We start from the raw sequence: 25,574 nt of genomic DNA on the forward strand, positions 1-25,574 counted from the left end.
AAGGCCTTTTAAAAAAATTGTTCATGGTTGACTCATCTTTCTCTATGGTTTAATGGTAGGATTTGGTTTCGTTGACCGAGACCGACCAACTTGTAAATTGTTTTGTTTTGTGATTTAATTTTAATATTTATCTCTTATTTTACGTTTTAACATAATGTTATCCTTCGTCGTATCAAATAGTAATCGTATTACAGATTGCCTTACTCTTTCGAACGTATTGTGATCTCTAAGCAATAGTAGTGATATTTTCCCACATAATTATGGTTAACTGACGTTAGACATTGCATCCTCAATTATGGCAGACCCAGGTTATTATCACAGTGATTATATTCGTCACCCAGTACTGCATGAACTGGGTGTCAAGTATGGAATCAAAACTGAATGTATTCCAGAAATAGCTTTGCCGTCTAAGTTGGAGGAGCTCAAGGATGTCATACGTAGAGAAATACGTAAGGAACTTAAAATAAAAGAGGGTGCGGAGAAGTTGCGCGAAGTCGCCACCGACCGGAGATCACTGTCTGACGTCGCTAACATCGTCAAAAAGGCCAATATTAAGTTAAACGAACTCAAATCAGACTTGCAAGAACTTGAGTCACAATTGCTGCTTTCACGCGGGCAATCCACACCTACGTCGCCCGAAGATCTATCTTACGATGAAGAGATCATCCTGGCTTCGGAGGCGGCACAACAACAGCGCCAACTTGGAGAGGCTACTACTGACCGTAAATTGGCATCCCTGCAAAAACAGTTGAATATTGAACAGAAAGTAAAACAAGGGGCAGAGAACATGATACAGAGTATCAGTAGCAGCAATCAGTCTCGTGATAAAAAGCTTCTAGCTGAGGCACATCAAATGTTGGCTGATTCGAAAGCTAAGATTGAATATCTGAAGCTCCGCATATCTAAATTGTCAAAACAGCAAAAAGGTGACACTGCTGGAGCTAATGGTGATGGAAAAGGGTCTGACTTAAGTGGTGTTGATGCCTTACTAGATGAAAGAATTGCTGAGCTGAGAAACCGTCTGAGGATTGAGGCTGCAGTAGTTGAAGGTTCAAAAAATGCTATCAGACTATTGCAAACTGATAAGAAAGTGACTGACAAAAAAGCCTTACAAGAAGCTCAAATGAGTCTTCTGGAGTCATCCCAGAAATTGGAGCTGTTACGTGTTTCCTTAGATTTAAGAAGGCAAGAATTACCATCAGAAAGTGCTGCATTTATTGAGCTGGGACATGAGATTCGTAGTACTGGATCTAGTCCAGGATATGTAAGCCTGTCTGGCAGCAGTGGCTCTAGGTCTCAGTTGTTGTCCCCAGCGCCTATGATCAGCCAATGTGTGCAAGTGACAGGCACTTTAGAAGTAAGGTTAATGGGATGCCAAGACTTATTAGAAGATGTACCCGGCCGTAGTCGGAGAGATCCTCTGGCCAGTCCTTCAGATTTGAAGTCATTTGTGAAAGGAGTGGCAATTCGTAACTCTATGAAATATACATACAGCATCAAGGAAGATACAAGTAATGAAATCATGGCGGTTATGAAGCTGGATAACCACACTGTTGCGCAGACCAGTTGGAGGCCTTGTTCACAACAAGCTTGGGACCAACGGTGAGATTTACACACTCATTTCATTATTTTATTTTTTTTGTATCCATTGTTACAGTTTAGTCCTTCCCTACTTAAAAGCAAAATGGAACCCTTCATCTTTACACCAGTATCTCTCTGGCAAATGTATATAAATTTTCATGTTGTAAACCTTTTTGACTCAAACCCTTTACTTATCAAATCCAATGCTCCTTGCCTGATGGTGCATGAAATATTAAGGTGGATTTTTTTTCCACTTCACATTCACAGAAGTGGTTTAATACTAACACTTTTCTAAGATTAGACAGATACCTATTTACTTCCAAAACATAAGAGCTTTTTTTTATAACTTTGAAGTTTAAAATTACTTTTGAAGCAATCCGGTACATACGTTATGAAAGACAGAGGAGAGTTTCCTGCACTACTATGCTTTTATTTTCATGTTCACATTTCTATATATTTAAATGAAAAAATGAAAAATAAGAACAATCTTATGTTTACGTTTAAATTATGCCAAAATGGATAAATAGCATCAGGCATCACAAGTTTTTTAGTAAAATTTATAAAAAAAACAAGCATATGCTGAATGGTAAGTATTTATCAAATGAATCTCTACACAACTAAGTTTCTGGGAGCTGCTAATTATGTAACAGGTGCTCCAGTTGTACTAATTGCTCTTATCACTGTATATCAGCGCTTCCTTAATCTATATGATTCTTTTCCTATTACTCACATTATCTTATCGGGTGATCTAGTTTACACATATGTTTAACATGACTAAACTTTGTGATCCATGATAAACTTATAAATTACTAGCTTTTGCACAGGATTTCACTCTGATGGGAATTTCTGAATGTTTTGTCTTTTCCTGTACCTCAAAATAAAATCTTTATCTAATCTACAAAACATGACGAATATAATTTAATTTGCATACGAAGAGTATGAGGTAATATTTGCAGCTCTATATATCTGATAACAATAAATTTGTTCATATTTTTTTATAAACTAGAGTACATATATCCATTACAAACACTAAAATTATATTATGATGTTATTTTCAGGTTTACCATCAAATTGGATAAATCCAGAGAACTGGAAATTGGAGTCCACTGGAAAGACTGGAGAGGACTATGTGCTATAAAGTTTTTGAGATTGGAAGAATTTATTGATGACATAAGACACGGCATGGCCTTAGAGCTTGAGCCGCGAGGTGTATTATTTGCTGAAATTAAATTCTTGAATCCCATTGTATCCAGGAAACCAAAACTCCAGAGACAGAGGAAAATATTCAAGCAACAAGGGAAGAATATTCCCAGACCATCCTATGGTGACATGCATATTCCAGCTGTTGTCTTAGGGAGGTTACTGAAGCGCTCATCACCATCAATACAGAACATACAGACTGCCCACATTCATCAGCACCAGGGCAGCTTTGAATCTACCTCTGTTGACAACAGGGAAATTGAAAACCCAAATGTCACACTTGGAGGAATGGCTGGGGTGAGACCCCTGGGCCTACCTTCAACTCCAACCACCCCCCTTCCCCCTACAGCTCCACCAAAACCCACACTTCCGCTGCAGCCCCCACCAAATGTTTCCACTCTTCGTATGGAGAAGGAATTGCAAGAAGCATTTGCATTTTTGGAAGATTCATATACCAGAGATAATTATGTTGTTAAGGAACCACAAACGCCATGTGACACACCATTGGTGGAGTATCCACCATCCCCATCTCCAAAACTGGTTATTGAATATCCTAGCAATGAGGATCAAATTGTGGATGTCACAAGTAATATGAGAATATCATCATCTCGCTCATCATCCATCATAGATACAATGGGTAAGGATCAGGATTCCCGAAGACAGTCAGGCGACATGTCCATGGGCAGCTTCCGGTTGTTAAGTGTCCTTGGAAGGGGACACTTTGGAAAAGTAATTTTAGCTCAGTACAAACCTACTAATGAATATTTTGCAATCAAAGCTTTAAAAAAAGGTGATATTATAGCAAGAGATGAAGTAGATTCTCTGTTATCAGAAAAGAGAATTTTTGAGGTAGCTAATGCAATTAGACATCCATTTTTGGTTAATCTGTTTGCATGTTTCCAAACTGAACAGCATGTCTGTTTTGTAATGGAGTACGCGGCGGGAGGTGATCTTATGATGCACATACATGCTGACGTCTTCACAGAACCCAGGGCAGTATTTTATGCAGCTTGTGTAGTATTAGGCCTACAGTATTTACATGAGAATAACATTATTTATAGAGATTTAAAGTTAGATAACTTACTTCTAGATACAGATGGTTATGTTAAAATTGCTGATTTCGGTCTGTGTAAAGAAGGGATGGGTTGGGGCGACCGCACCGGAACTTTCTGTGGCACTCCGGAATTTCTTGCTCCCGAAGTATTAACAGAAACTTCTTATACGCGGGCTGTAGATTGGTGGGGATTGGGTGTCTTGATATTTGAGATGTTAGTTGGGGAATCACCATTTCCTGGGGAAGATGAGGGTGAAGTTTTCGATTCTATTGTGAACGACGAAGTTCGTTACCCTAGGACTTTGTCCTTGGAAGCTATCGCCTTAATGCGACGTTTATTGAGAAAAAATCCGGATAGAAGGCTAGGTTCTTCTGAGCGAGACGCTGAAGATGTTAAGAAACAGGCGTTCTTCCGCAATGTAAATTGGGAACAACTTTTGCTCCGTAAAGTAAAGCCACCATTTGTGCCAACAATAAATAATCTAGAAGATGTTAGTAATTTCGATAGCGAATTTACTTCAGAAGCGGCAGTGCTCACTCCGCCGAAGGAACCGCGGCCTCTCTCTGCCACAGACCATAAAATGTTTCAAGATTTCACATACATGGCAGACTGGTGTTAGACACAAAGGTTGTTCAATATTTCAAAAATTGACCATTGACTAAGTTATGGCTATGTGATACACTTGGTTATCACTTGAATAAGTAGAAAAATGTAACTGAAAAAGCAATACATATTTAGGTACGTAATTTAATCTGTACTCTTGTATCTAATGAAGTGTTATGATATTTATGAAGACCATGGGTAATTCACATATCAATTGATGTTGGTTTTTGAGTGTAAGTTGGATTAACAGTCATAATCTTTGAAAATTGAACACAATGTGTTTCTTGACCCAATGATTAAACAATATTAAAAGCAACTAGGTTGTAACTTCAATTACAATAACCCCCATTGCCTTACGAATGATTGAGAAATCTGTATTTTGATAATGTCATTGTTTTCACTAAATCAGAGTGTCTTTAGGATTCTCTTGTTATCTTGTATTTAATGCAGTTAAATGCAATATTTTATAATAAATTGTGTAATTTAATAAGTTTTAAATAGTGCTAATGTTTATTTTTTTAAAAACATCGTGTTATAGATTTATATATATTATGTAGTTATGAATTGATTAACGTAGAGTTATGTAATAATAATAACTAATAATAAATAAGTGAAGGCGTGTCAAATCATATTACGTTTTCAGTCAGTTGTTTACTTATTCAGCGAAATAAAGGTATCAAAACGTTATCTTGTTTTCTTTTAATAATTAGAATTGAAATACATACATATAATGACGTCTCTTTCCCTTGCGGAATAGACTGAGCTAACACAAGACAAGGCTACTTTCAGCTGTTTGGCTTATTAATGACTGAATTGAGATTCAAATAGTGGCAGGTGTTTAGCCCGTGGCCTAAAAGAATTCCAAGTTTATAAGCTTATTCCTTAGTCGCCTTTTATAACATCCATGGGAAAGGAATGGAGGGGCCCTTTTTTATATTGGTACCGGAGACCATAGAAGAAATGTTGCCTTCTTGGAAGACGCTCAACAGGCTGTGAATCCAAATGGGGATTTGTACAAGATTTGCAAAATGTGAGAGTGTGGTGCCCTGGGAACTGTTGTCCTGCCTCATATACTCCTGCACTGCATCCGGGTGGTAACCACAGACTAAATAATAGACTAGATAAAAGGTACATATAATAGCCACCGATTAGGCTTTATGGATGCATGACAGAATATCGAAGGTAAAGGGGATTTTAAATCATTAGAATAACATCGACAGGCCAAGAATTCTTGACAGGCATCTCTACAGTATCCGGCTGCGTGTTCCTATGCTTGTAGTGCTACAGACAGATTGACTGCTTAAAAGGTGGTTAAAAATATGAATAACAAGGTAGGTTACCTACGCGTTTCTCAGTATATTGTAATCCAAAATATTTTTATACATGCATAGTTATGTATTTCCTGTTCACGCAATTTTAGGAAACCCTACTTTTTTAATTATGGCGTTAATCCCGGAGGAGCCCAGGATACGCCTTTACAACCATGATCCTGGATTGGGTGAGTCAGGTTTTTTTTACAAAGCGACCTCCGTAAACTTTGCAGGGTTAAAAACGTAAACTCATAATGGATCATGGTTCCATATTCAATTGGCTGAATGTGCAGGTTACCTCACGATGTTTTCCTCATTGTAAACGCATCGGTTAGCACTCAAACTAATGTACATAACTCAGTCATTGGTACATGGCCGAGGTAGGTTTGTTGGCCACAAGCCGGGCACCTTAACCATGTTACCGACACTGATTTGTTTGCAGTGTCATAGTTACAACTATGTAACTGCTTTCTTCGCTTATGTCTAATTTTTTGTTATCTTTACCTTCTAGGTGCAAAGGAAACTTAAACTAAAGGATAAATTAAAACAACTAATACAGGACTGAAAGATTCTAATAATATATTTTGCAAATGAGCATAATCTGGAATTTATTGCAGAATATGTGTAACAATATGTACAGAAGTGATTTCGGTCTTGGAAATACTAGAATTCATATAAAGTACCTAAATCACTTTATAATCACTCATAACAAAGTAAAATTATGCCATCAATCAGTATTGATCAAAAGAATGACTAGCTCATTGATGTATATAGCTAGGAAAAATACTTAATATTAATACTTAAGCACAAACTAACATGATCCACATGAGATTTTCACAGAATTTGGAATAATATAGGACTATAGAAATAGTAAGTACTAGTAATGTGACGTCGCAACTGATGGTGATCATCCCCACCAGTCCCCATATCGTTTTCATATTTTGAATTTTATTTGACAGCTTTAAAACTGCTCTAAAACTCAGAATACTACGTACATTGCAAGACGACACAAACATATTATCTTTATCAAAAACAATATGACATTTCTATTGTCTCATATTATTTCTATATCTATAGAGTTTCAGATTATCTCAGTGCATTACGCTGTGTGGGTGAGCAAATTTAGTAGTAGATGATATCATACAAACTACACAGTGCCGTGAAATTCCCCGGCACTTAAGAATGAGACCACATTTATCTAATCCAACAAATGGGAGTCCCTTTGTTTAAAAACCTGGCTTAGAAAATTCATAATCATAGTCAAATATACGCTTCTCTCCATCTGACACCAGTAAGAAGCAGAAGGCCGTATTTACTACTACCTTTAGTCCCACAACTTTGCACAAAGATAACTTGAAACATTACAAATTTAAAGTCACAGAATCAAATATCAACATTTACAAAGGAGCTTAATGTGAATTTCAAAAGGTAGCAACTGAAAATACATGTGTTTTTAATACTCAAGAGCAGATTTAAACAAGCTATTTGAAAACTTACCTGTCTTGCATGGAGTTGCAAGTTATGCAGTTCTTCTATGGTGATCATGTTTAGCAAAACAATTATATTTAGGCACACAAACACTGGTTAGTGGTGTGTTTTATATTATTAATGTTGCATAAATATAGTACGAATATTTTAAGTATGGGATTGTAATATACTTTTCCTAATAAACATAATATTGAATTTGACTTTATTTTACGACATTCCCACTCCACTCCTGGATCATGGACAAAGGCAAACCTGAGGTTTCTCCCCAGGGATGTAACAAATATATATATAACAAAAACATTTTCACTAAAAGTCGAATAGATTTTTTCTGAAACATATTAGTAAAAAGAAATCAAACTTTATTGTATCATATTTTATGATATGCTTATTGGGAAAAGTTAGTATTAACAGAATCTTCACTTTAAATATTTGTACTATTTTTTAACCATTTTGTATCATGAATTGCATAAACCATAAGACAAAGTTCCTCATGTATAATAATGTATATAAAAAATTCTGTCATAAAAATATACAGTACTGATTATATTGCTTCTCCACTTGTTTTATCTATACTAAAACCATATAAACAATACACAGTAAGAAAGCTAAAGTAGCCACCAAAATACACTAACTTCTTTTTAATTATATGTCTTTTAGAGAAGCAAAACAATTACATCAATTTACACAAGATATAACCAAATCAATTTTGCACTCAGTAATTTATTAAACATAGGTATCTTTTTACTACACTCTCATTACTCAAAGTAGAAGACATTTCATGAAAATTCCTCCTAGAATCATTATAATCTACACAATCCACTATAATTTATATCAAAACTGAGTATTTGTCTAATTCACATGGGTCCATAACGGATCCCATAAAGTTCAATGGTATAATCTTCTTATCACATAGTTATTTCGCATAACATTTAAAAAAATATAAATGAATGCATAATGATTTTACCAAAATATTACTCAAAAAGATCACTTTTCAATAGACTCCAATGGGATCAGATAAGGACATAATTCACGTAGCTCTTGAAAGTCTGATCACCTATATGATTACAATGGAATTGACTTATTTCAACATTGTCATAAGTATCAAATTATTACTTTTAACTCATTAATAAAAAGGGCAAAGACTGTTTACACTCTACAAATATTTATGTACACATTTTACAGAGCTGACAGTCTCAAAAAAGATTTAGAACATACAACAGTTCTCTTGAAGCTCACATCCGTGAACCTTTTTGTTGCAGCACCTTGGCACGGTCTGTTGGTTCAATATCATTGCTGTTAAGAGAATTGCCACATTCACGGCTTACAACACACAAAAATTCTGCATGCTCATCATTGCCGTAATTATACTGAGAACCAATATTTATTAACTGCTCAAATTTCCAACCATCAGACATTGTTGATACCATTTGTGTAAGTTCTTCCTCATGAAACTGCAATACTCTATAAACATGCTTTTTAGAATCTTTCAAAGGTCTTCTGTCCCTCAAGCATATCCTTTCTTTCACTAATCTTATGAGTTCAGTAATATTATAAAACTCTGCTTCTTCTAAAACACCCTCTTCAGCGATGTCATTATTGATAACCAGTTTACCATGACGAAGATAGTTGAGCACTGGTGAAAAATAAGTAGGATCTCTGTCTATTAAATAAGCGCCAGTTTCGTCCTGCAAAAAGAACAGACCCAGGACAATGTAAAGTACGAAACAATTATGGATAAACACATTAACATACAAAAGAATGAATAAAAATACAAACCCTGTCCGAAATCAAGTCACTGTCCTCTTGAACTAATCGATACAAGAATGAATTAGGATCTCTAGACAAGGTAGTTTTAGTTGTTAGAAAATAAGTTCCGCCTACGTTAAGTTTGACCCATTGCTTAGTACTCCGCCTTTCATTGTTAAATTTTTGTAAATTTTCTTTTGAAAAATCTCCATCACCTACGAAGTCCGCCATAACGTATCATAAACAAAAGTTTTTTTTTAAACAATCAGTCAGTGCCGTGCCCCGAGCAGTGAGTGTGATACTGTTTTTAAATAAAAGTGATTTTACACTGGTTTCTCTACCGATTCGGTATAGGGATGTATTTAGGATTCCAATGGGTTCTCAACTTGGGTCTCACTCAAAGTAGACATAGACAATGCTAGTATTTATTTTCAGTTTGATTGACGTTTCGAATATTTAGCTTCGTTGTTGCATTCTTTTTGGGGTCGTCTTGGATAATTTATTTCTTGTTCTGTTGTGAGAGTTAAATTGTATTGTAAAGTGAAAAATTAAATAACAGCAGATTTGCTCATTGTAGTGATAGTTTCATTATAAACAGTGTCCATTATGAGTAGCAATTTAGAAAACGATAGGTCGGTCACTACTGGCAAAATGTATCCTATCGATTTGGCGCCGCAGAAGATAACTATTGTAAAGAATGTCTCAAGCGAAGTTAAAATGGCTCACGTTATTCCTTGCCAACCGAAGACAACATCGTCGGGGCAAATTATTACCCACGCCGGACCGGTAGGATTGATGCGTCCAGCTGCCCAGATTCTCGCTCCCAATGTCGCATCTCAGGTAAGAAGCGCTCTTATCCACTTGTATCTTTATATTTTAGATGTGAAAGAAGATGAAGCAAATCTTATTATCTAGCGATCATTCATAAATGTGATTTTAAAAGCACTAATCTAGGTTACTGGTATTACAAGTAGGTATGTATTAAATTTAACCTGTCGCAATATCACTTGGTGCACGTTCAATCATGTACTCCGCAATCAACCCAGTATCATATAAATTTTTTTTTAAGAATATTCACTCATGCTTAGTTTCACTTATTATTCTAGATCATGTATGTAAACTGTAAAGTACTTACCTACTTAAATTTAGTTCAGTGGTACTTTGTCAATATGGTATACAATTAAGAAGCAATTACTAAATTGATTTCACATTCATATACCTATTAAAAGAAAGATAAATTTGATTTTGAAATGTTTTAGCCACAAATGATTGTAAGTGGATCACCAATTCTACAAGGCACCCAGATTATGTCGCAAGGACAGAGTACCCAGATCATGTCCCAGTCACAGTTGATAACTCCAAGTGGGCAGTTAATTAGTCCAGGGACACAGATCATAAGTCAAGGAACTCAGTTATCAGCTCCTTTGAATAACACAAGCAATACACAGACAAGTGTGGCGGCTACAGTGAGTGGCACACAGGTGGTGAATATGGGTGCTCAATTGGTAAGCGGACCGGCCAATTTAGTAATGAGCCCTTCTGTACGTACTCTACCACCAGTGAGGGTGCTACCACCATTGCCCCATCATAATACTAGACCAGGTGAGATACAAATTATTTAATTTTTTTAATTTAGCATTTGATTTAACATTTATTGTAAATATTTATTGAAGTCAATAATGTTATGTTATCACATATTGATAAAATACAACCAAAAAAAAAATCATTACACAAACTTTAATCCATAGTCCCAATATCTTATTCAGCCACAACTTAAAGTATACCAAAACTTGTTTGCAGTGATATCAAACATGACAGTGAGTTCAGCAGGCAATGTGTTTGTCGGTAAGAGCGTGGCGGTGACAAGCCACACGCCACATGTGCCGCGCGGACTCGCAGCCGGCGCTTCACTGGCTATAAGGCAAGTGCTGCCAGGAGTTGGATCACAACCGGTCAATTCAGGTCTGTAAAGTTAGACTGTAATGTTTTTCTAGTTTAAGTCTCTTTAAAGTTTTCTTATCTTCTAAACGAACAATTTAACATGTTTTTAGCAAACCTTGAAATTGCATGATTAACCACTGTGGCAAAATACAATTAGGAATATATTTTTCTTAAATAAAAAGAGATAATAGATAGATAATGATACAGTGAAATGAACTTAGTTCAAAATATCTGACCTACTACTATGCATTCTTTTATTTTACAAACTACATATAAAGGTTTGAATATATTAGTGTTTGAATTGATGATGAAATATTTTAGATTTTTTTAAATGTGTACACAAGTGACTGTGAGTGGATAATTTATTAACAAAACAACTATTTCATATTTATAATAATATAATTCATATTCTGCGACACGCACAGGTACAGCGTGGTCGAGCAACAACCGCGGCCCCCGCAACGCGCTCGTGTACGGAGCCCGGGGCCCGCTGCCCCGCGCGGCGCCGCGCCCCGTGACCCCCGCACCCGCCTTCCCCACCACGCCTATATCGACTCCCGCGCAGCATTCTGCGATCGTCACGCTCGCTACTACGTCTGTTTTGACAAGTAAGTTTCATATAAACATTATATTTACAATAGAATATCAACAGAAACTCCTAAAAGTAAAATAAAGAGACTATAGACAGGATAGCATTACATAACAGTGAGTTTAAAAAAAAAGTAATTGAATATTTGTGATTATATTTATACCATCTACCAGTCAACCATTAGAGAACTGCAACTTAAATATAAAAAAAAATATTAACATTTAACTGCCAATATTAAGCTATGTCCCCGAAAGTCGCATACAGACCTACAATGGGTACCTACTTGTTTTGTTTTCAGACCCATTATTTAGTTACCACCACAATTTTAATTTATTTTAAAATCGTATTTTTTTTTTAACAGCTGGTGGAGTGATATCCGGTGCAATAAGAAGCGTAGCTCCAAGAGCCACTACTCTGACGCCAACCACCACCACAGCTGGACCTCGTGCATTGCCCTTGTTGCAGAGGAATTACCCACCTAAGGTAAGTTTCCTATTGTTTGGGTCGCAGACGTAAAACGACGATATCTACGCAAAATTGTTAAATTCTCAATCAGTGTTCTTCAAAATCATTACTGACGTTTTTGACCAAAAAATTTACTAATCTGTTCTAAAACATTGAGCAAATCGTGTTTGTTTAATATTATAATTAATTTTTTTTTTTTATTACGTCACCGCAGTGCCTAGAAAAAGTAAAGTAAAATATGGGAATACCTTAACAAGTACTGGCTCAGTGCTGAAGATGTAATGTTATTTTTGTTCAGGTGTTAGGCGTGGGCAGCGTGCGCGGCGTGGTGGGCAACAGTGCGCCCGCGCAGCTCTACTACGAGGTGCCGCGACCCGCGCCCACGCCGCCCTCGCCGAGACCCGCCGCGCCACATCAAGGTACTTACATGATTTTTTTTTTAAACGCTTTTATTGTAATTTAAAGCCCATCTTAATTTATTCAAATATTCAATCATATTTATTATGCTCTCATTCATGCAACTAATTTGAGCTTACATGTATCGCCTTAGATAATCTTCTTTACAGCAGGCAAATTGAGATCAAATGCACTCAAACACACCCTAGTTTAAAAAAAAATGAGTTGTCATGGTTCACTTAAGAATGGTCGAATCATAGCTGTGAGTGATTTTACTTTGCACATCCTCAAGAATTTTTTGAGGCAACTTCTAGTCACTAAATAGAATAGTCACTATAACGAATTGAGCCAACATTTGGATATAAAAATCCATATAAGTCTGTTGACAATAATACCTTTACTTTTTTCTTTTTTCATTTTTATTCAGTGAGTGTGGTGAATACGGTCCAGTCTCAGCCGTTGCCGGAAAGCCGGCCGCCGGCCACCGTCACCCCGGTCCTGCCAAGACCTTCCATACTCAGGAAACGAGATGTTGACGAGTAAATATGTTAACTATTTATATAGTCATTACTATATTATTAATTTTATAATTTATTTATATAATTAAGTTATGAATAGAATCGTAAAGTAACTCAAATAATAAAGTGACATTGATAACTTTAAGTGGAGAATAGGTTACCTAGGTCTTTAGTGGATTATAGAAAAAAGACGCTCCAATCAAATAACTGTACAGAGAAACTAGGTCTTTTTCAATTAAATTTTTCAGTCAATTTTAATTAGGTACATATTAAGTACGAAGGCTGTACGCCGGGAACTAGCGTTGCCGAACCTCATTGACCTCCAAAATTATATACCCTATCGAAAGGCCCATAGTATCGATAATATCGATACCTCAGTTTGGTATAATAAGCATTGAGGACTACAATACTATCGATAGTTCTAGCGATACATCTGCTTTTACTGTAACTAACATTACCTGGAACAAGAGCCTTATTGACAAAGTGTTTAACCCGTCAGTTCGCCAACAAAAACGGGCGGCGTGGGTCCCCCGGTGTACGGGCGCGCGGACGGCACCGGGTGGGAGGACGTGCCCACGGGCTCGGCGCGCGGCTCCGGCGGCTCCGGGGGCTCCACCACCATCTCCGCCTCGTCCTCGCCCGCGCCCGACGACGAGCCCGACCCGCCGCAACTGGACGGCGGCGTGTCGCCGAGGAAGAAACCCAGGAAGCAGATGTGAGGATATCAATACATATCATAATGAAACAGTAGAAATCGAGAGCCTGTTTCTTTATTTTTTCTAAAAAACTGATATGGTGCAGTTAAAGAAATGTTACAGGAACTAAACTGCAATTTTTGGAATTTATGTCCGTCTGAATAATTTTCAGTTTGACGTAGCAATGTAATATATAATATTGAATAGTATAGAATTGTCACGGAAATAGGAATTAACTATAAGTCTGTTATATAGGTCTGGATAATTGTATTTTCCATAAATTCAGCATAAATCCAAAAAAATAAAGAATTTTTAATTTTGTTTCTTGCAGGTTGACTAATGAAGTAAGACAATGTGAATTCCCTCAAGAAGAGGCGCCTCCGACGCCGCCGCCAATCGTTCCTCCTAAACGTAAGTCTGTTTCACGTTACATTTCACAATTTAAAAAAAGAATGAATTATAAATTGTAATTACAACTAGACAGATAAATCGCCTTAAAGATCAAGCTAACTTTTTTTTATTACACCCTCTAGTATGAATTTGTATACGTCATATCGACCTAACGTACTATTACTGATACCCTATTAATTTTTCGACTACATATTTTGAGTGTTTTTTATAACATCACTCATTCCCCTGCAGGTCCCCAACTCAAGTCAAGCTACGTGTGCAGTTGGCGGGCGACCGCGTTACACTTCACTCGGCCTTCGGACGTCCGCAAGAAAGAGCCTCGAGCTAAGGACATCATAGCGATCGCGAGTCAGAAACATGTTCTGGCCAGCGCTGATGGATGGAAGGTCCACCATTTGACCGCTCAGATGGAGGATTTGGTAAGTATACATAACTCAAAAAAAAAAGGAGAGGTCACTAATCTAGATTACCTATGAAACTGAACTTCACCTGGCTTAACGTCACTAAAGATGACATGCCAATAGTCTGAAAACTGAAGATGTTGCATACCAGGCAAAAAGATAAATGTGGGAAAGCAGACCCAAGGCCCGAAGATACATAATGTGCGGTGAATTATCTATCAGATAATTTCCCGTTTTGAGTAATTCATAAGATAATTTATTCTTACTCTATCAGATATCACTGGAATCAGATGTAAGCAGGCAGCAGGGAGGTTTATTGAAGTCATTGGAGACGGCGTCAGGACGGGTACTTTCGTCCCTCAAACCTCATTCGCACACATTATTAGAATTGCTTAAGGTATGTTCGCAAAACAATATAATTTTCGTGTCTTTTTTATTTTTAAAGCTTTAACAAAGTTCAGTGTGGTTATGCAAATGCTTCCTGGGAACTCATTTGCTCAAAGCTGTAACATATTCTTTGCTAGTTTACAAATGTGTTAAAATTAAATATGGAGTGCGCAATCAAGAGATACAAAGGTCGTTGATCGTATTTGCTCTTCATACCTAATATTGAATACAATAATGAGCACAAAAATACGAGCGTCGACAATGTCTATATTTTCTTCATCTATAAGGGTAGCGTAAAAGATAGGACATAATTAATGATGACCTATCAACGTTCCTGGATCAGACCCCTGTAAGGAACGATTATATTATCAAGTAGAAATTCATAGTCTGCCTACCCCATGGTACGCAGGCTGGTTATTATGTATATGTACTCGAAAGTTTGTAACTTCCATTGTCTGATTTCAGAGTAACATACAAAGAAGCAAAAAAGTTTGCGAAGGTATCGAAGAAGCCCGAGATGACCTCCTCAAGGTGTTCACTCATAGAAATTTTGTCTCCGACATCCTCACTCGCCAGGCTGATAAGCGGTCCTTTAGAAAACATAGATCGCAATCGTAGCATAAATATTAAATTAATGATCTGCAGATAACATAATAATATTGTACATAATAAATAAGTAGCTAAGGTGTACATTTTAAAAATAAATTATAATTAAGTTAAAAGGAAATGCTTGAAGACATGCATTTTGTTTCATGACTTGGATTTATTTTAATAATAAACTTTATTCAATAAATTGTTTTATTGACAAAGTTATTAGTTTAAACCAAAGGTAAAATTCCACAGTACCACGCATTTTGTGTTCAGAATAATAACAAAGTATTAACCAGTTAAAATATTAAAAATATAGCATGGTATAAATTGTTCAATGACGAACTATGTACCAGTATAATTCAGATGGAGTAAAGGTTTAGCGCAGTGAAAAGAATCTCTTCTCTGAACCCTTATTTGATCCCCGGCAAGATCCAAGAACTTTTACTGATTGGCCTGAGTCTTGGAAGTTTACTAATGTATTCATTACATTTATGGTTTCGTTGATAATTAAATATTACATTCCAATAACACAAGCCTATTAGTTCTAGCGGATGCTCACAAGCATGTCACACTTACTGTATTGTTTCCGTGTTGAATGTACCTATAGTCAAGTCTGATGTGGTGGCCTCGTTAAGACATCATTTATGAAAATTAAAGTTTCTAAAACTTAGGTCTTTCCTCGCAGAGGCCTTGCTCTGATTTGCTCAAAGCCCTACAATTTCTTTGAACGTGGCCCTACCTACCTGATTGTAAAAAAATTTAAGTGACATTGACAATGACAAAATTCGGTAAGATACATAACCTCGAAAATACTCGAAATATTTACAAATTTGATTTCTGTTTTCTACTATCGTAACGTAAAATAATAAAATTTAAAGCTTTTGAATTGCAAATATTAAACTATACATAATAAATAATGGCAAGTAGCCGATTAGAGAGAATTGGAACCATTTTGACGAGGTTTGTACAAACGCATTTCTTTTTTAATTTTAAGTAATGAATCTTAATTTGTTCTGAAGTTCCTACACTGTTTTTGTTCTAAATTTAAAATTCCCAATTTGTTTAACTTTTTCATGACATATAAATTCGAAAAAAGAAGACTTTCTTGTGATTTTTGGCGGCAAAATACATATAATTCTAAGCACTACCTAACTAGGTCTTTTCGGTTCATTTAATTGTGATTGTGACTGCCTTTAATTCTACCTCGTCTAAGGACTGCCTTGAAAAACTATAATTTCTTATTCATTTGTTATTACATACTTACAATGTCTCATAAAAAGCCACTTAGGCCTCATAAATTTTCTGAAGAAATAAGCGAAATGATGAATGAATCTCAGTTTTTGAAAGATTCACCTAAAGAAAAGAAAACACTGAAACGTAAAAGTAATACAAAACATGAAACAAATGAAGACGAAGAAATGTCATCATTAATTGGAAAATATCAAGCAAGTGCAAAAAAACGCAAAGCTGATGTAATTGCCAGTGCTGAATCTCCTGAGGAGTCTCGCCAAAAATTGCTTGATGTTATGAGTCGCCAATTACACACTAGGTAAGTGATTTTAAAATTTGGTTTATTTAGAGATTATTATAGCAGAATTAATATTAAATGCTATGTTAAGATTTGTTAAAGTTAAATTTCATGTTATTAATTTTTCAGGAAAGTAGAAAATGATAAGCTTCTTGATGATATATCAGATGTATTGCAACAATTAGAAGCCGATTACAATGCAATGAATGAAAATAAACAAAAATTAGAACACATAACAGGATCTTACATGAAATGTATCCAGCAAGCAACAAATGCATACAAGCAAAAGCTTGAGACTTTGAAAGAAATTCACACATCCTTCAAGCAACAGTAACTTTTACATAATATCTAAGTTATATTAATTTAAATAATTAGCTTATTATATTATAATTAGCCGGCCTGTAAAGTACCTTCACTATGTTCTTCTATGTATTCCACACAAGATGTTTGCAAAGTTTCATAGAGATTCAGTGGTTTTGACTTGAAAGGCAGACAAACAAAGTGTGTCACATTTATGACATAAAGAATTATCAGTTTGTTTAAAGTATTAATATTTTCAGGTCCAAGGAAACTGAAGCAAAACATAAAGCAGAGACTAACCAACTGGCAGATGAATTAGACAAAGATATGATAAAGTTGCAGAAGAAAGTTATTGCTGAAACTAAGCAAACCGGACTGGAAGCTCTTCGCCGTTCTATTTTTCAAGCCATGCAGAATGGCTTTTAATTTAATATTAACCATTTTAACTTTAGTTATTGTTGTCTTATGTTTGTTACACTTAATAAAATATAAACTTTTGTTTTAAAAATTGTTTCAACACTTTCTTTTATATCAATGAATTGAATGAAATAGCACCTTAATTACATGTACAAAAATTACAATGAATTAGTTAATTGCTTAATTCAGTTGTAATTTTGTAACAAAATCATCAATCCATAGTTCTGTAAGCAAAGGTACATTGTACACTAAAATATTATGTATTAAATACCTTATAGTGTCAAAAATTTCAATAAAGCAAATCAACTATTTGCAACTGAAAATCAATTCTTTTTGGGAAATATTACCACTGATCTATGGTATTTATTACTGCAACACTTACATAAAGTATGCAGTGTGTCCCACAGTTATTTTTTAATTATGACTTCTGCCTTTATATACCTACTTACTGTGGTGTTCCAGGGCTTCGCTCCTGTGGGAATTTCAAGATAAAAAGTACTAACTTTGGTTTTTCATGTTATATTCTCCCTGTGTACTAAACATTATCAAATTCCGTTTAGTAGATTAGTAACATACATACACACATCCTTACAAACTGTCGCATTTAGAATATTAGTATATACTTGGGACATATAATCTGATCCCAAATCAATCATCTTTACAGAGTGGAAGGACTTATGAAACATGGAGGGATAAAACCGGATGATAGACCACTTTGGTTCGACGTCTACAGAGCTTTCCCGCCCATCACAGAACCAAAGTTTGCCAGACCCAAACCTGAAATCAAGCCAATCAGACAGATTCTTTACAAAGAAGATATTATTCGAGCGTATGTATGACTAAACTTTATTGGTTTCATTTAAGAAAGATAAAAGAAAAGATCTTCCTTTCTCTTCTTTTCCATGTGGTTCCCGGCACTTTAGAGGATGGCCACTCCGTCTCTTTTCCATTAATGTTGTAAAAAGCTGCTAAGGAAACAGATATATTCATCTAGCCCCTCACAACCTTGTGGATCCAGTTGCTTTAATATGTTTTTTAATGCATTCGAAATAACGAAATCATTTTTTATCGATGTAAATATTTAAAGAAACATGTTTTCCCAGGAATCCACCATTCGTGGTTTACCCCGACTTGCGAAGAGAGATAACTTAGAAAGTATATCTAATGCTAATAAACTAAAAAATGGGATTCTTTTAGGAGATTGGCTAGGAACTTATCACTATTTCAATCTCTAATGGGTTTGCCTACCCCTCTAAAGATAAATATGATTATATTTGTGTACCTATATCTCATCCATCTATTACCATATTTATATTTTACAGGGAATTCCACTCCATGGGTCACGGTACCGGAGCAGTAAACATGCTCATCCCAGGTGGAGAGACACAAACGAAACGGCTATTGCATCAATATGAAAAGCTGAAATCGGAAGGAGTTCCCGAAGAGGAACTGATACAGAAATCTGCCGCCATCGTAGAGTCTGATCGGCAAGAAGCTATCGCGGCAAGGTCGAGCAAAATTGTCGCGAAGAATCCAGAATCTGCTACCGCCAAAGTACTCGCTGAAGCAGACTTGAAAAATATCTTTGAGGAGAAATAAAATGTGCACTTAGTCAGAATGAGATGTTGTAACTAGATTAATTTAAATAATATAGAATGTTATGTAATTTTTATTCAGTTTTTTCTATTTTATTACTTTTCTATAATAGTGGCACATTCTTTGTGTCATGATGTCCTATTTTTCGTCATACATTTTATTTGCTATAGTTTGCCCACGAAAACAATACGAAAGTAACAAGTATAGACAGTGGTGCCACTCAAATGTTTTGTTGTTCATATTTCACTTCACACCAAGAACTGAGTATATCGATGCTACTCATATTTTTTAAAACCGTAGTTGTAAGGTGACTACTCTTTCGACCTTGACCGCATACTTTCAAAATATGCTAAGTAAAAATACTAATTGTGTAATTTTCACCAGTGATAAATAATTGGAAACTGCTGATTAAAACAACTTTTAATCTTAATGATTTCGTTTTAATGTTAATATGATCTTAATATGATAGATTAAAACAACTTTTAATCTTAATATGATTGCGAAGAAACTACTTTGATTCATTGGATATCCTTTTGTGCTACATACTAAAGTCAGGTATGTCATAGCAAAACAGACTGGTAGTACTCTTATCTCCGATTAGTAAGCACGCTATCTTATCAGCAAATGATAAGGGCGCCCTGTCCTAAGGAACACGCCTATGGCTCGCCATTTGCGAAACATTGGATTTGTTGTATGAAATTAGTGCGTGTAATTAGTGTTTTCAAAGTGTTCAGTGTTTAAAATGGCACAAAAACGATCAATATGGTTTTATCTGGCAGTCGTTTTGGGCAAGTTTTAACTTTTGTTATAATTTTATTCTGCTTTGATAATTACAGACAGCTAAGTACCTACCTAGGTAGATCATCTTTCTGTTATAAATATTACCCCGATAAAGGCCATAATTTGGGTCAAACAAAACTAGATATTTTGTTCCTAATGATTAAGAACCTCAATTTATGCGTTTTATCAAGTCTACCTCAGGATGTGATTCTGAGTCACATTCCGGGATAGACAACAAATGACGCATAACTACCAAGCCGTGAAAGGAAATAACAAAGTTTACCCTGCTTCAGAACATGCTTGACATAGATGAAAACAAAATTAAATACTTCTAGTGCCACCACAGGAGCATGATAAGTTTTTTTTTGTCTTCAATCGCCTCACATGTATGTCTAGATACATCACTATGCAAGTTTTTAGTTTCACGCCTAGAAGTCTCTTCTTTTTAAAATACCTACACATAATCACGATTTTATCCTTGACGGGGTAGACAGAGGCAACAATTTCGAGTATAAATAAGTGACAATCAAAACAAAATTTTAAACATAGGAAAGGTCTCTGAATTTATAATATTTTTCGATTTCAGTGATACTGAGCACTCTTGCACAAGAAGCAGAAGCCAGGAGAAAAATCCTAAGAGGAAGGCGTGTGATGACACGCACTTATTACCGTAAGTGAATTGATTATGTATGTAGGTAAGCAAAACACTACTTGTTTACAAATACTAATCTCAAGTTTTTGAAACGAAAATGATAGACGGAGGAGAGATCAAGTGCGGCTGTTGCATTTGCATAGTTCACTCTGAAAAATATGCAATTTAAATATAAAAATATGTTTCCAGGTGGAAATGCAGTACCAGCTTGGGCGATTAGTTTGATGGCAGGCCTCGGAATGTTGGTGGTCGGTGGTATACTTTACGCAATCATGAGAAAAGTCATCATATCAGCCGAGACTGGAACTATGAATACTTATCAACGAGCTATGACGAACGATCAAGTGTAGAGAACTTAATATATTTGTATTTTGTTAAGCTTTTTTTATGGTAATAATTTTCTGTATTTTTAATAATATCCACCGAAATCGTCACATAAAGATAGACTGGGAGCACAGAATTATTTATTTATAGTATGGGAATTGGGATGTAGTGTTACACTTGATATTGGTCTGAATAAACTGATAAACTTGAAAATTACGCACAGACTACAATTAAGTACAACATTACTCCGCCCCAATTTTGTTATTAACAAATAAATAAAACAGTATTATAAATTATACTTGTTTATTTTAGTAGTTAATTTAATCGAGATAGCATAGATAACAGAAATTCATCTATAAAATGTCACACTTTTTTCTGGAGTTTTGAATCAGTTATAAACAAAATTCTAAAATAGCTTAGTTTAGAATTCCCTGCGATGATACTTGTCAGGATCGAAGTATGAGGTGACCACGACTCGGTTGCTGAATTTTCGTCCAGTGAGGGTTTGCTGCGCTTTCTGACAGTCCGCAATACTGTTGAACTCAACAAACACCTATTGAAAAAAGAAAAATTAAATAAGAGTACTAGGAAGGAGGTTATTGCAAATTATTTACGAAATATGTATGTAAAAAAAATAAATTATTTGTGATGCCTATCGAAAAAGGGTATGCTGCTCAAATTCTTACCTTTCCACAGCCAGGTACTTCCACGCCTTCAATGGGCCTCGGAATTTCTATACTCCTCACACAGCCATATTTGTTACATTCCTCTCTGTAAAAGTTTTATTTACAAGTAAGTAAGTTAAAAATAATGTGAACGTCAAACCAATGCGAAGTCTCATCAGTAAATAAACCATGTCTCTATTTCTTATGAGATACGCAGAGCCAATAGTTTAAAAAAAATCAACGATTGAATCAAGATTCAGATAGACAGTTTGCTAACCTAACAGGTTAAGTGTTCTGTGTACTACTACTACTACCATTAAAAGGTGGTATCTTTTGCTTATTCTATGGTTCAATTGAAGCTAATTAGAACTATTGATAACACTTGCAATTTCAATAAAAAAGAGGCTGATTAATATAATGTTCAATAAAAGCTTGACATACTTGATGTCTTCCAAGATATCCTCATACTCCTCCTCGTCGCGCAGCTCGTCTGGGGTCACCATGTTGAGGAGACACAGCACCTCCGTGGCCGGCCCGGCGCCCGCCAGCGTCAGGCCCGCCACTTGTAGCTGAACCGGGGCCGCGCCCGTCATTGCTGTTAAGGGGAATGCATGTTAAAATACATATTTAAACATATATACACACACACATACAAGACAGAGCCAATAAAATATTTATCCATATTATTATTACAATTGCGAAGTTGGTCTGTCTGTTTCGGTATAACAGGTAAACAACAGACCGATTTTGATATTATATGTTAATCATCCAACGCCTACTAGTTTATTAGAGAATTAAAGTTACATGCGGGCAAGGCTGGGGGTCCAAGCTAGTTGTGTATATACACGAGATTCAGATAAAAAATGTGGCATGGTATACCCCATGATAAAATGTCTTCAAAACATTCCTACACAAAAAAAAATTTGTCCAAAGCTGAACATGAGGAATAATAACCTTACAGGATTTTACATATAAGTAAAAAGATGCAAAGTACATGTTATATGCAATTTAATAAAACAAGTCAATGATTTACCTAATGTTGAGTTCTTTGCGCCAATACTGGCTCTCTGGACAATCAGTTTTTTGTCTCCCAGCTGCATTCCATTCAAACCAGCAATAGCCTAAAACATAAGGTATAAATAGTTTAGTTAATCGTGCATAGAATATACTGATTATTTAGGTAGATTAGGTAGGTACTTATAGTTTTATGAGACAGTTATGTTATGATACAAAAACAAAATACGGTCAAATTAAAACCGCCACCTTTTATTAAGTCCGTTAAAAATTAATTTTAATTTGTTGATTACCCAAAATATTTTAATTAAGTAATGAATAGTGTACATGATATTGAATAGTATTTTCTATTCAAAGATTAAAATAATGTTACAATTACCTGGTCAGTCATTGAGATGTCAACATATTCAGCAAAGGCATAACCTTTGCTGAGCCCAGTCGAAGAGTCCTTCACCAAATTGAAAGCTCGGAGTTGACCAAATGACATCAGCAGTTCTTTTACCTGTTTCGCATTACAAAGCATTAGACAAAGCCGGGGTCGCGAAATTGACCAATTAACAATTTAGATACACAATTAAATTATTCACTAATTCAAGTTCATCAGATAATCAAAGTGTTCCCATAGATTTGCTCAGTAAAATGCAGCAAAAAATGAATGTTATCTGACCTGTGTCTAGCCGCAAGTTAGAATCAGATATGAATGGAGGAGACTTGCCTTGTATTGCCGACGTCTCGTTCAAGTACAAGACGTATAGGTGAGAATGAGAGACAACAGTGACACGCGGGCCGCGAATGTGCCAAATCTAAGCTAGGGAGGGGCAAAAAGCAAACTATATCAGTGAGTTGTTTCAGTTTGTATTGAGCGTGAAGCGCCACGCTCATCCCGCCAAGGGGGGGTACCTGAAATACCTGAAACGGAAAATAACGCGGCTCACTGCTGGCGCCACCGTACCCCTGTCAACTGTTGAATCTCGCCCTGAAATGGTTGCGGCACATAGTGCTACCTAATGGGAACGGCCTACTCTGTATGGGAATGTCCTAATCAATTGTTATGATATGTATGCAATAAGTCTCACTTTTGTACTGAATTGATGACATGATTGAAAGCTATTATTAAAAGCATTAAAGCTTTATGATTTTTATATATTTTGCAGCTGAATGGTATATTGTGTATTTCAGGTGGTGTTGCATGACATTTTGTTCATTAGTATCCACATAACAAATAATTTTAAGGAATTTGTTTATGGTTCTGAAACCACTTCCTTTGACAACCCATTTATTTTATTTAATCAAAATGATCTGGGTACAAAAGTGAACTTACTTCCAACCAAACAATATAGGTATTATGAGTAGAGATAGTGAGAAATAAATGAATTTGTACTCAAAGATAATGTGGAGTCTGGGAAATGACCTGTAAAATATAATTCTGTAATATAAACATTCAGAAATTTATATTCCCTAAAAATACAAAATGAGCAAATTGTGTCATTCAACATTCCAATGCTTACATTTTACTATAAGTGACTGTCAGGTTTGATGTATTTATAGAAAATTAGACCAAATTTAATGTGAATGTTACCAGAAAACTAATAAAGATACACATTACATGTGTATTAGCTTATGGTAACACAATTTTTATGGGCAACATGAATTTATTGATTAAATAAATTAGTTTTGTGTTTGTAAATTATAAATTATGGTGAATTTTCAGAAAGTAAACACCATTTGCATTTATGATTTACAAGATTTGAGACATTGTACAGTATAAAACAACTTACTTGATCCTCGTTGAGGTAGTTGGGAAGACCACCTATAAATATTTTATGTGGGGAGTCTGGTACAACAGTGCTTATGACCCCAGCTGTGAAAAAAAATAAAAATTAAGAAACAAATATCCATGGTACTAGACAAATAAGACAAGGTCAATGGAATCACAAATTTATCCATAAACATAAGTAGATAAATATACTTGGTATTGATCTATGGAGAAGCAGACTAGATTAATATAATTCACATCAAAATATGCTATTATAATGTTATTCTAAAAACATTGTAGGTAGTACCTACATAAAATTTATTAAACATCAGATTCTTTACCTGGCACATTAATAGATGGATTCTCAGTACCAGGCATGGGCTGATAATCATGAGGTCGACGAATTTTTAAACTTTGTCCTTTAAAGTTAATTCCATCAAAAGCCATAGCCTGTGTTGTTTCATCAATAGATCTGAACTCAAGAAAAGCAAAGTTTTTGTCAAGATTAATCTGGCAAGCTAACACAGGATTGCCTGCAGCTTGTGCCAAACCAGAAAGATGCATCTGTTGATTGAAAAATTCCATAGTTTCCTCTTCAGTTACACCAAATGGTATGTTACCAACATACAATCTTCTTGCTTGTCGCGTTATCGTGGACCCAACAACAGGCACTGCGGCCTGAGGTGTGTCGGCTACAATATTTGCCGGTATTTGTCCCGCAGCTTGCATAGCTTTATACTGTAATGGAGTAATGTGTTCGAAGCCTGGTGGTGGGACATCCCAGTATAGAGAAGGCTTGCGCCTGCGAGAACGCTTGGAAGGCGACCTCGATCGGCTTTTTCTCTTTTCCCTGCGCTCTCGTGAGCGTGACCTGGAACGTCGCCTTTCTCTTGATCGGGATCTGCGACGGCGATCTACAAGAATAGGAATGCATATTATCTGCTAATTGTTATATCATGCACCACTTATTTTACATTTCCATAATATAATCAAATGGATTTACCTTTATCTTCTCCCATCGTGCGCGTTTTCTAAAGAATAAAATCAATCGATATGTACGTGCACCAAAGCAAGCAAAATACCACACGCAAAATGGCGACGGTGCACTGGTCTTCTTTTTCTAGGCTTGTCTGTGGGTTGATGTTGTTGTTTTATTATAGTCATA

The 25,574-nt window shown here is 35.7% G+C and overlaps 7 protein-coding genes across 7 annotated transcripts; 5 read left to right on the forward strand and 2 right to left on the reverse strand.

Moving 5' to 3' along the window:
• Window positions 1-24: 24 nt before the first annotated feature.
• On the forward strand, window positions 25-5,124 carry LOC106142627 (serine/threonine-protein kinase N). The gene is made up of 2 exons (XM_013344460.2): window positions 25-1,602; window positions 2,640-5,124. Exons 1-2 carry the CDS (start codon window positions 296-298, stop codon window positions 4,453-4,455), a joined length of 3,123 nt encoding a protein of 1,040 aa, XP_013199914.1. The 5' UTR covers window positions 25-295; the 3' UTR covers window positions 4,456-5,124.
• Window positions 5,125-6,303: 1,179 nt separating this feature from the next.
• Window positions 6,304-9,271, reverse strand: LOC106142050 (BTB/POZ domain-containing protein KCTD5). The gene is made up of 2 exons (XM_013343683.2): window positions 9,014-9,271; window positions 6,304-8,922 (listed from the first exon to the last, which is right to left on the reverse strand). The coding sequence occupies exons 1-2, from the start codon at window positions 9,212-9,214 to the stop codon at window positions 8,470-8,472; spliced, it is 654 nt and encodes a 217-aa protein (XP_013199137.1). The 5' UTR covers window positions 9,215-9,271; the 3' UTR covers window positions 6,304-8,469.
• A 7-nt stretch (window positions 9,272-9,278) lies between these two features.
• Window positions 9,279-15,595, forward strand: LOC106142154 (translation initiation factor IF-2). Its single transcript, XM_013343809.2, has 12 exons — window positions 9,279-9,823; window positions 10,243-10,585; window positions 10,784-10,945; window positions 11,350-11,532; window positions 11,875-11,996; window positions 12,277-12,397; window positions 12,802-12,913; window positions 13,392-13,607; window positions 13,919-13,998; window positions 14,230-14,417; window positions 14,674-14,796; window positions 15,252-15,595. The coding sequence occupies exons 1-12, from the start codon at window positions 9,590-9,592 to the stop codon at window positions 15,402-15,404; spliced, it is 2,037 nt and encodes a 678-aa protein (XP_013199263.2). The 5' UTR covers window positions 9,279-9,589; the 3' UTR covers window positions 15,405-15,595.
• A 544-nt stretch (window positions 15,596-16,139) lies between these two features.
• LOC106142403 (small ribosomal subunit protein mS23) lies at window positions 16,140-19,294 on the forward strand. Its single transcript, XM_013344149.2, has 3 exons — window positions 16,140-16,337; window positions 18,287-18,451; window positions 18,945-19,294. The coding sequence occupies exons 1-3, from the start codon at window positions 16,294-16,296 to the stop codon at window positions 19,219-19,221; spliced, it is 486 nt and encodes a 161-aa protein (XP_013199603.2). The 5' UTR covers window positions 16,140-16,293; the 3' UTR covers window positions 19,222-19,294.
• On the forward strand, window positions 16,356-18,277 carry LOC106142402 (synaptonemal complex protein 3). Its single transcript, XM_013344148.2, has 3 exons — window positions 16,356-16,926; window positions 17,035-17,235; window positions 17,466-18,277. Exons 1-3 carry the CDS (start codon window positions 16,643-16,645, stop codon window positions 17,629-17,631), a joined length of 651 nt encoding a protein of 216 aa, XP_013199602.2. The 5' UTR covers window positions 16,356-16,642; the 3' UTR covers window positions 17,632-18,277.
• A 550-nt stretch (window positions 19,295-19,844) lies between the features above and the next one.
• LOC106142630 (uncharacterized) lies at window positions 19,845-21,268 on the forward strand. The gene is made up of 3 exons (XM_013344466.2): window positions 19,845-20,006; window positions 20,585-20,668; window positions 20,840-21,268. The coding sequence occupies exons 1-3, from the start codon at window positions 19,961-19,963 to the stop codon at window positions 20,998-21,000; spliced, it is 291 nt and encodes a 96-aa protein (XP_013199920.1). The 5' UTR covers window positions 19,845-19,960; the 3' UTR covers window positions 21,001-21,268.
• On the reverse strand, window positions 21,261-25,557 carry LOC106142629 (splicing factor U2AF 50 kDa subunit). The gene is made up of 8 exons (XM_013344465.2): window positions 25,413-25,557; window positions 24,751-25,323; window positions 24,432-24,514; window positions 23,033-23,155; window positions 22,673-22,760; window positions 22,081-22,234; window positions 21,661-21,745; window positions 21,261-21,527 (listed from the first exon to the last, which is right to left on the reverse strand). Exons 1-8 carry the CDS (start codon window positions 25,426-25,428, stop codon window positions 21,396-21,398), a joined length of 1,254 nt encoding a protein of 417 aa, XP_013199919.1. The 5' UTR covers window positions 25,429-25,557; the 3' UTR covers window positions 21,261-21,395.
• Between the last annotated feature and the right edge of the window lie 17 nt (window positions 25,558-25,574).

The sequence above is a fragment of the Amyelois transitella genome, chromosome 12 (assembly GCF_032362555.1).
Source record: "Amyelois transitella isolate CPQ chromosome 12, ilAmyTran1.1, whole genome shotgun sequence".
NCBI classification, from domain to species: Eukaryota; Metazoa; Arthropoda; class Insecta; order Lepidoptera; family Pyralidae; genus Amyelois; species Amyelois transitella.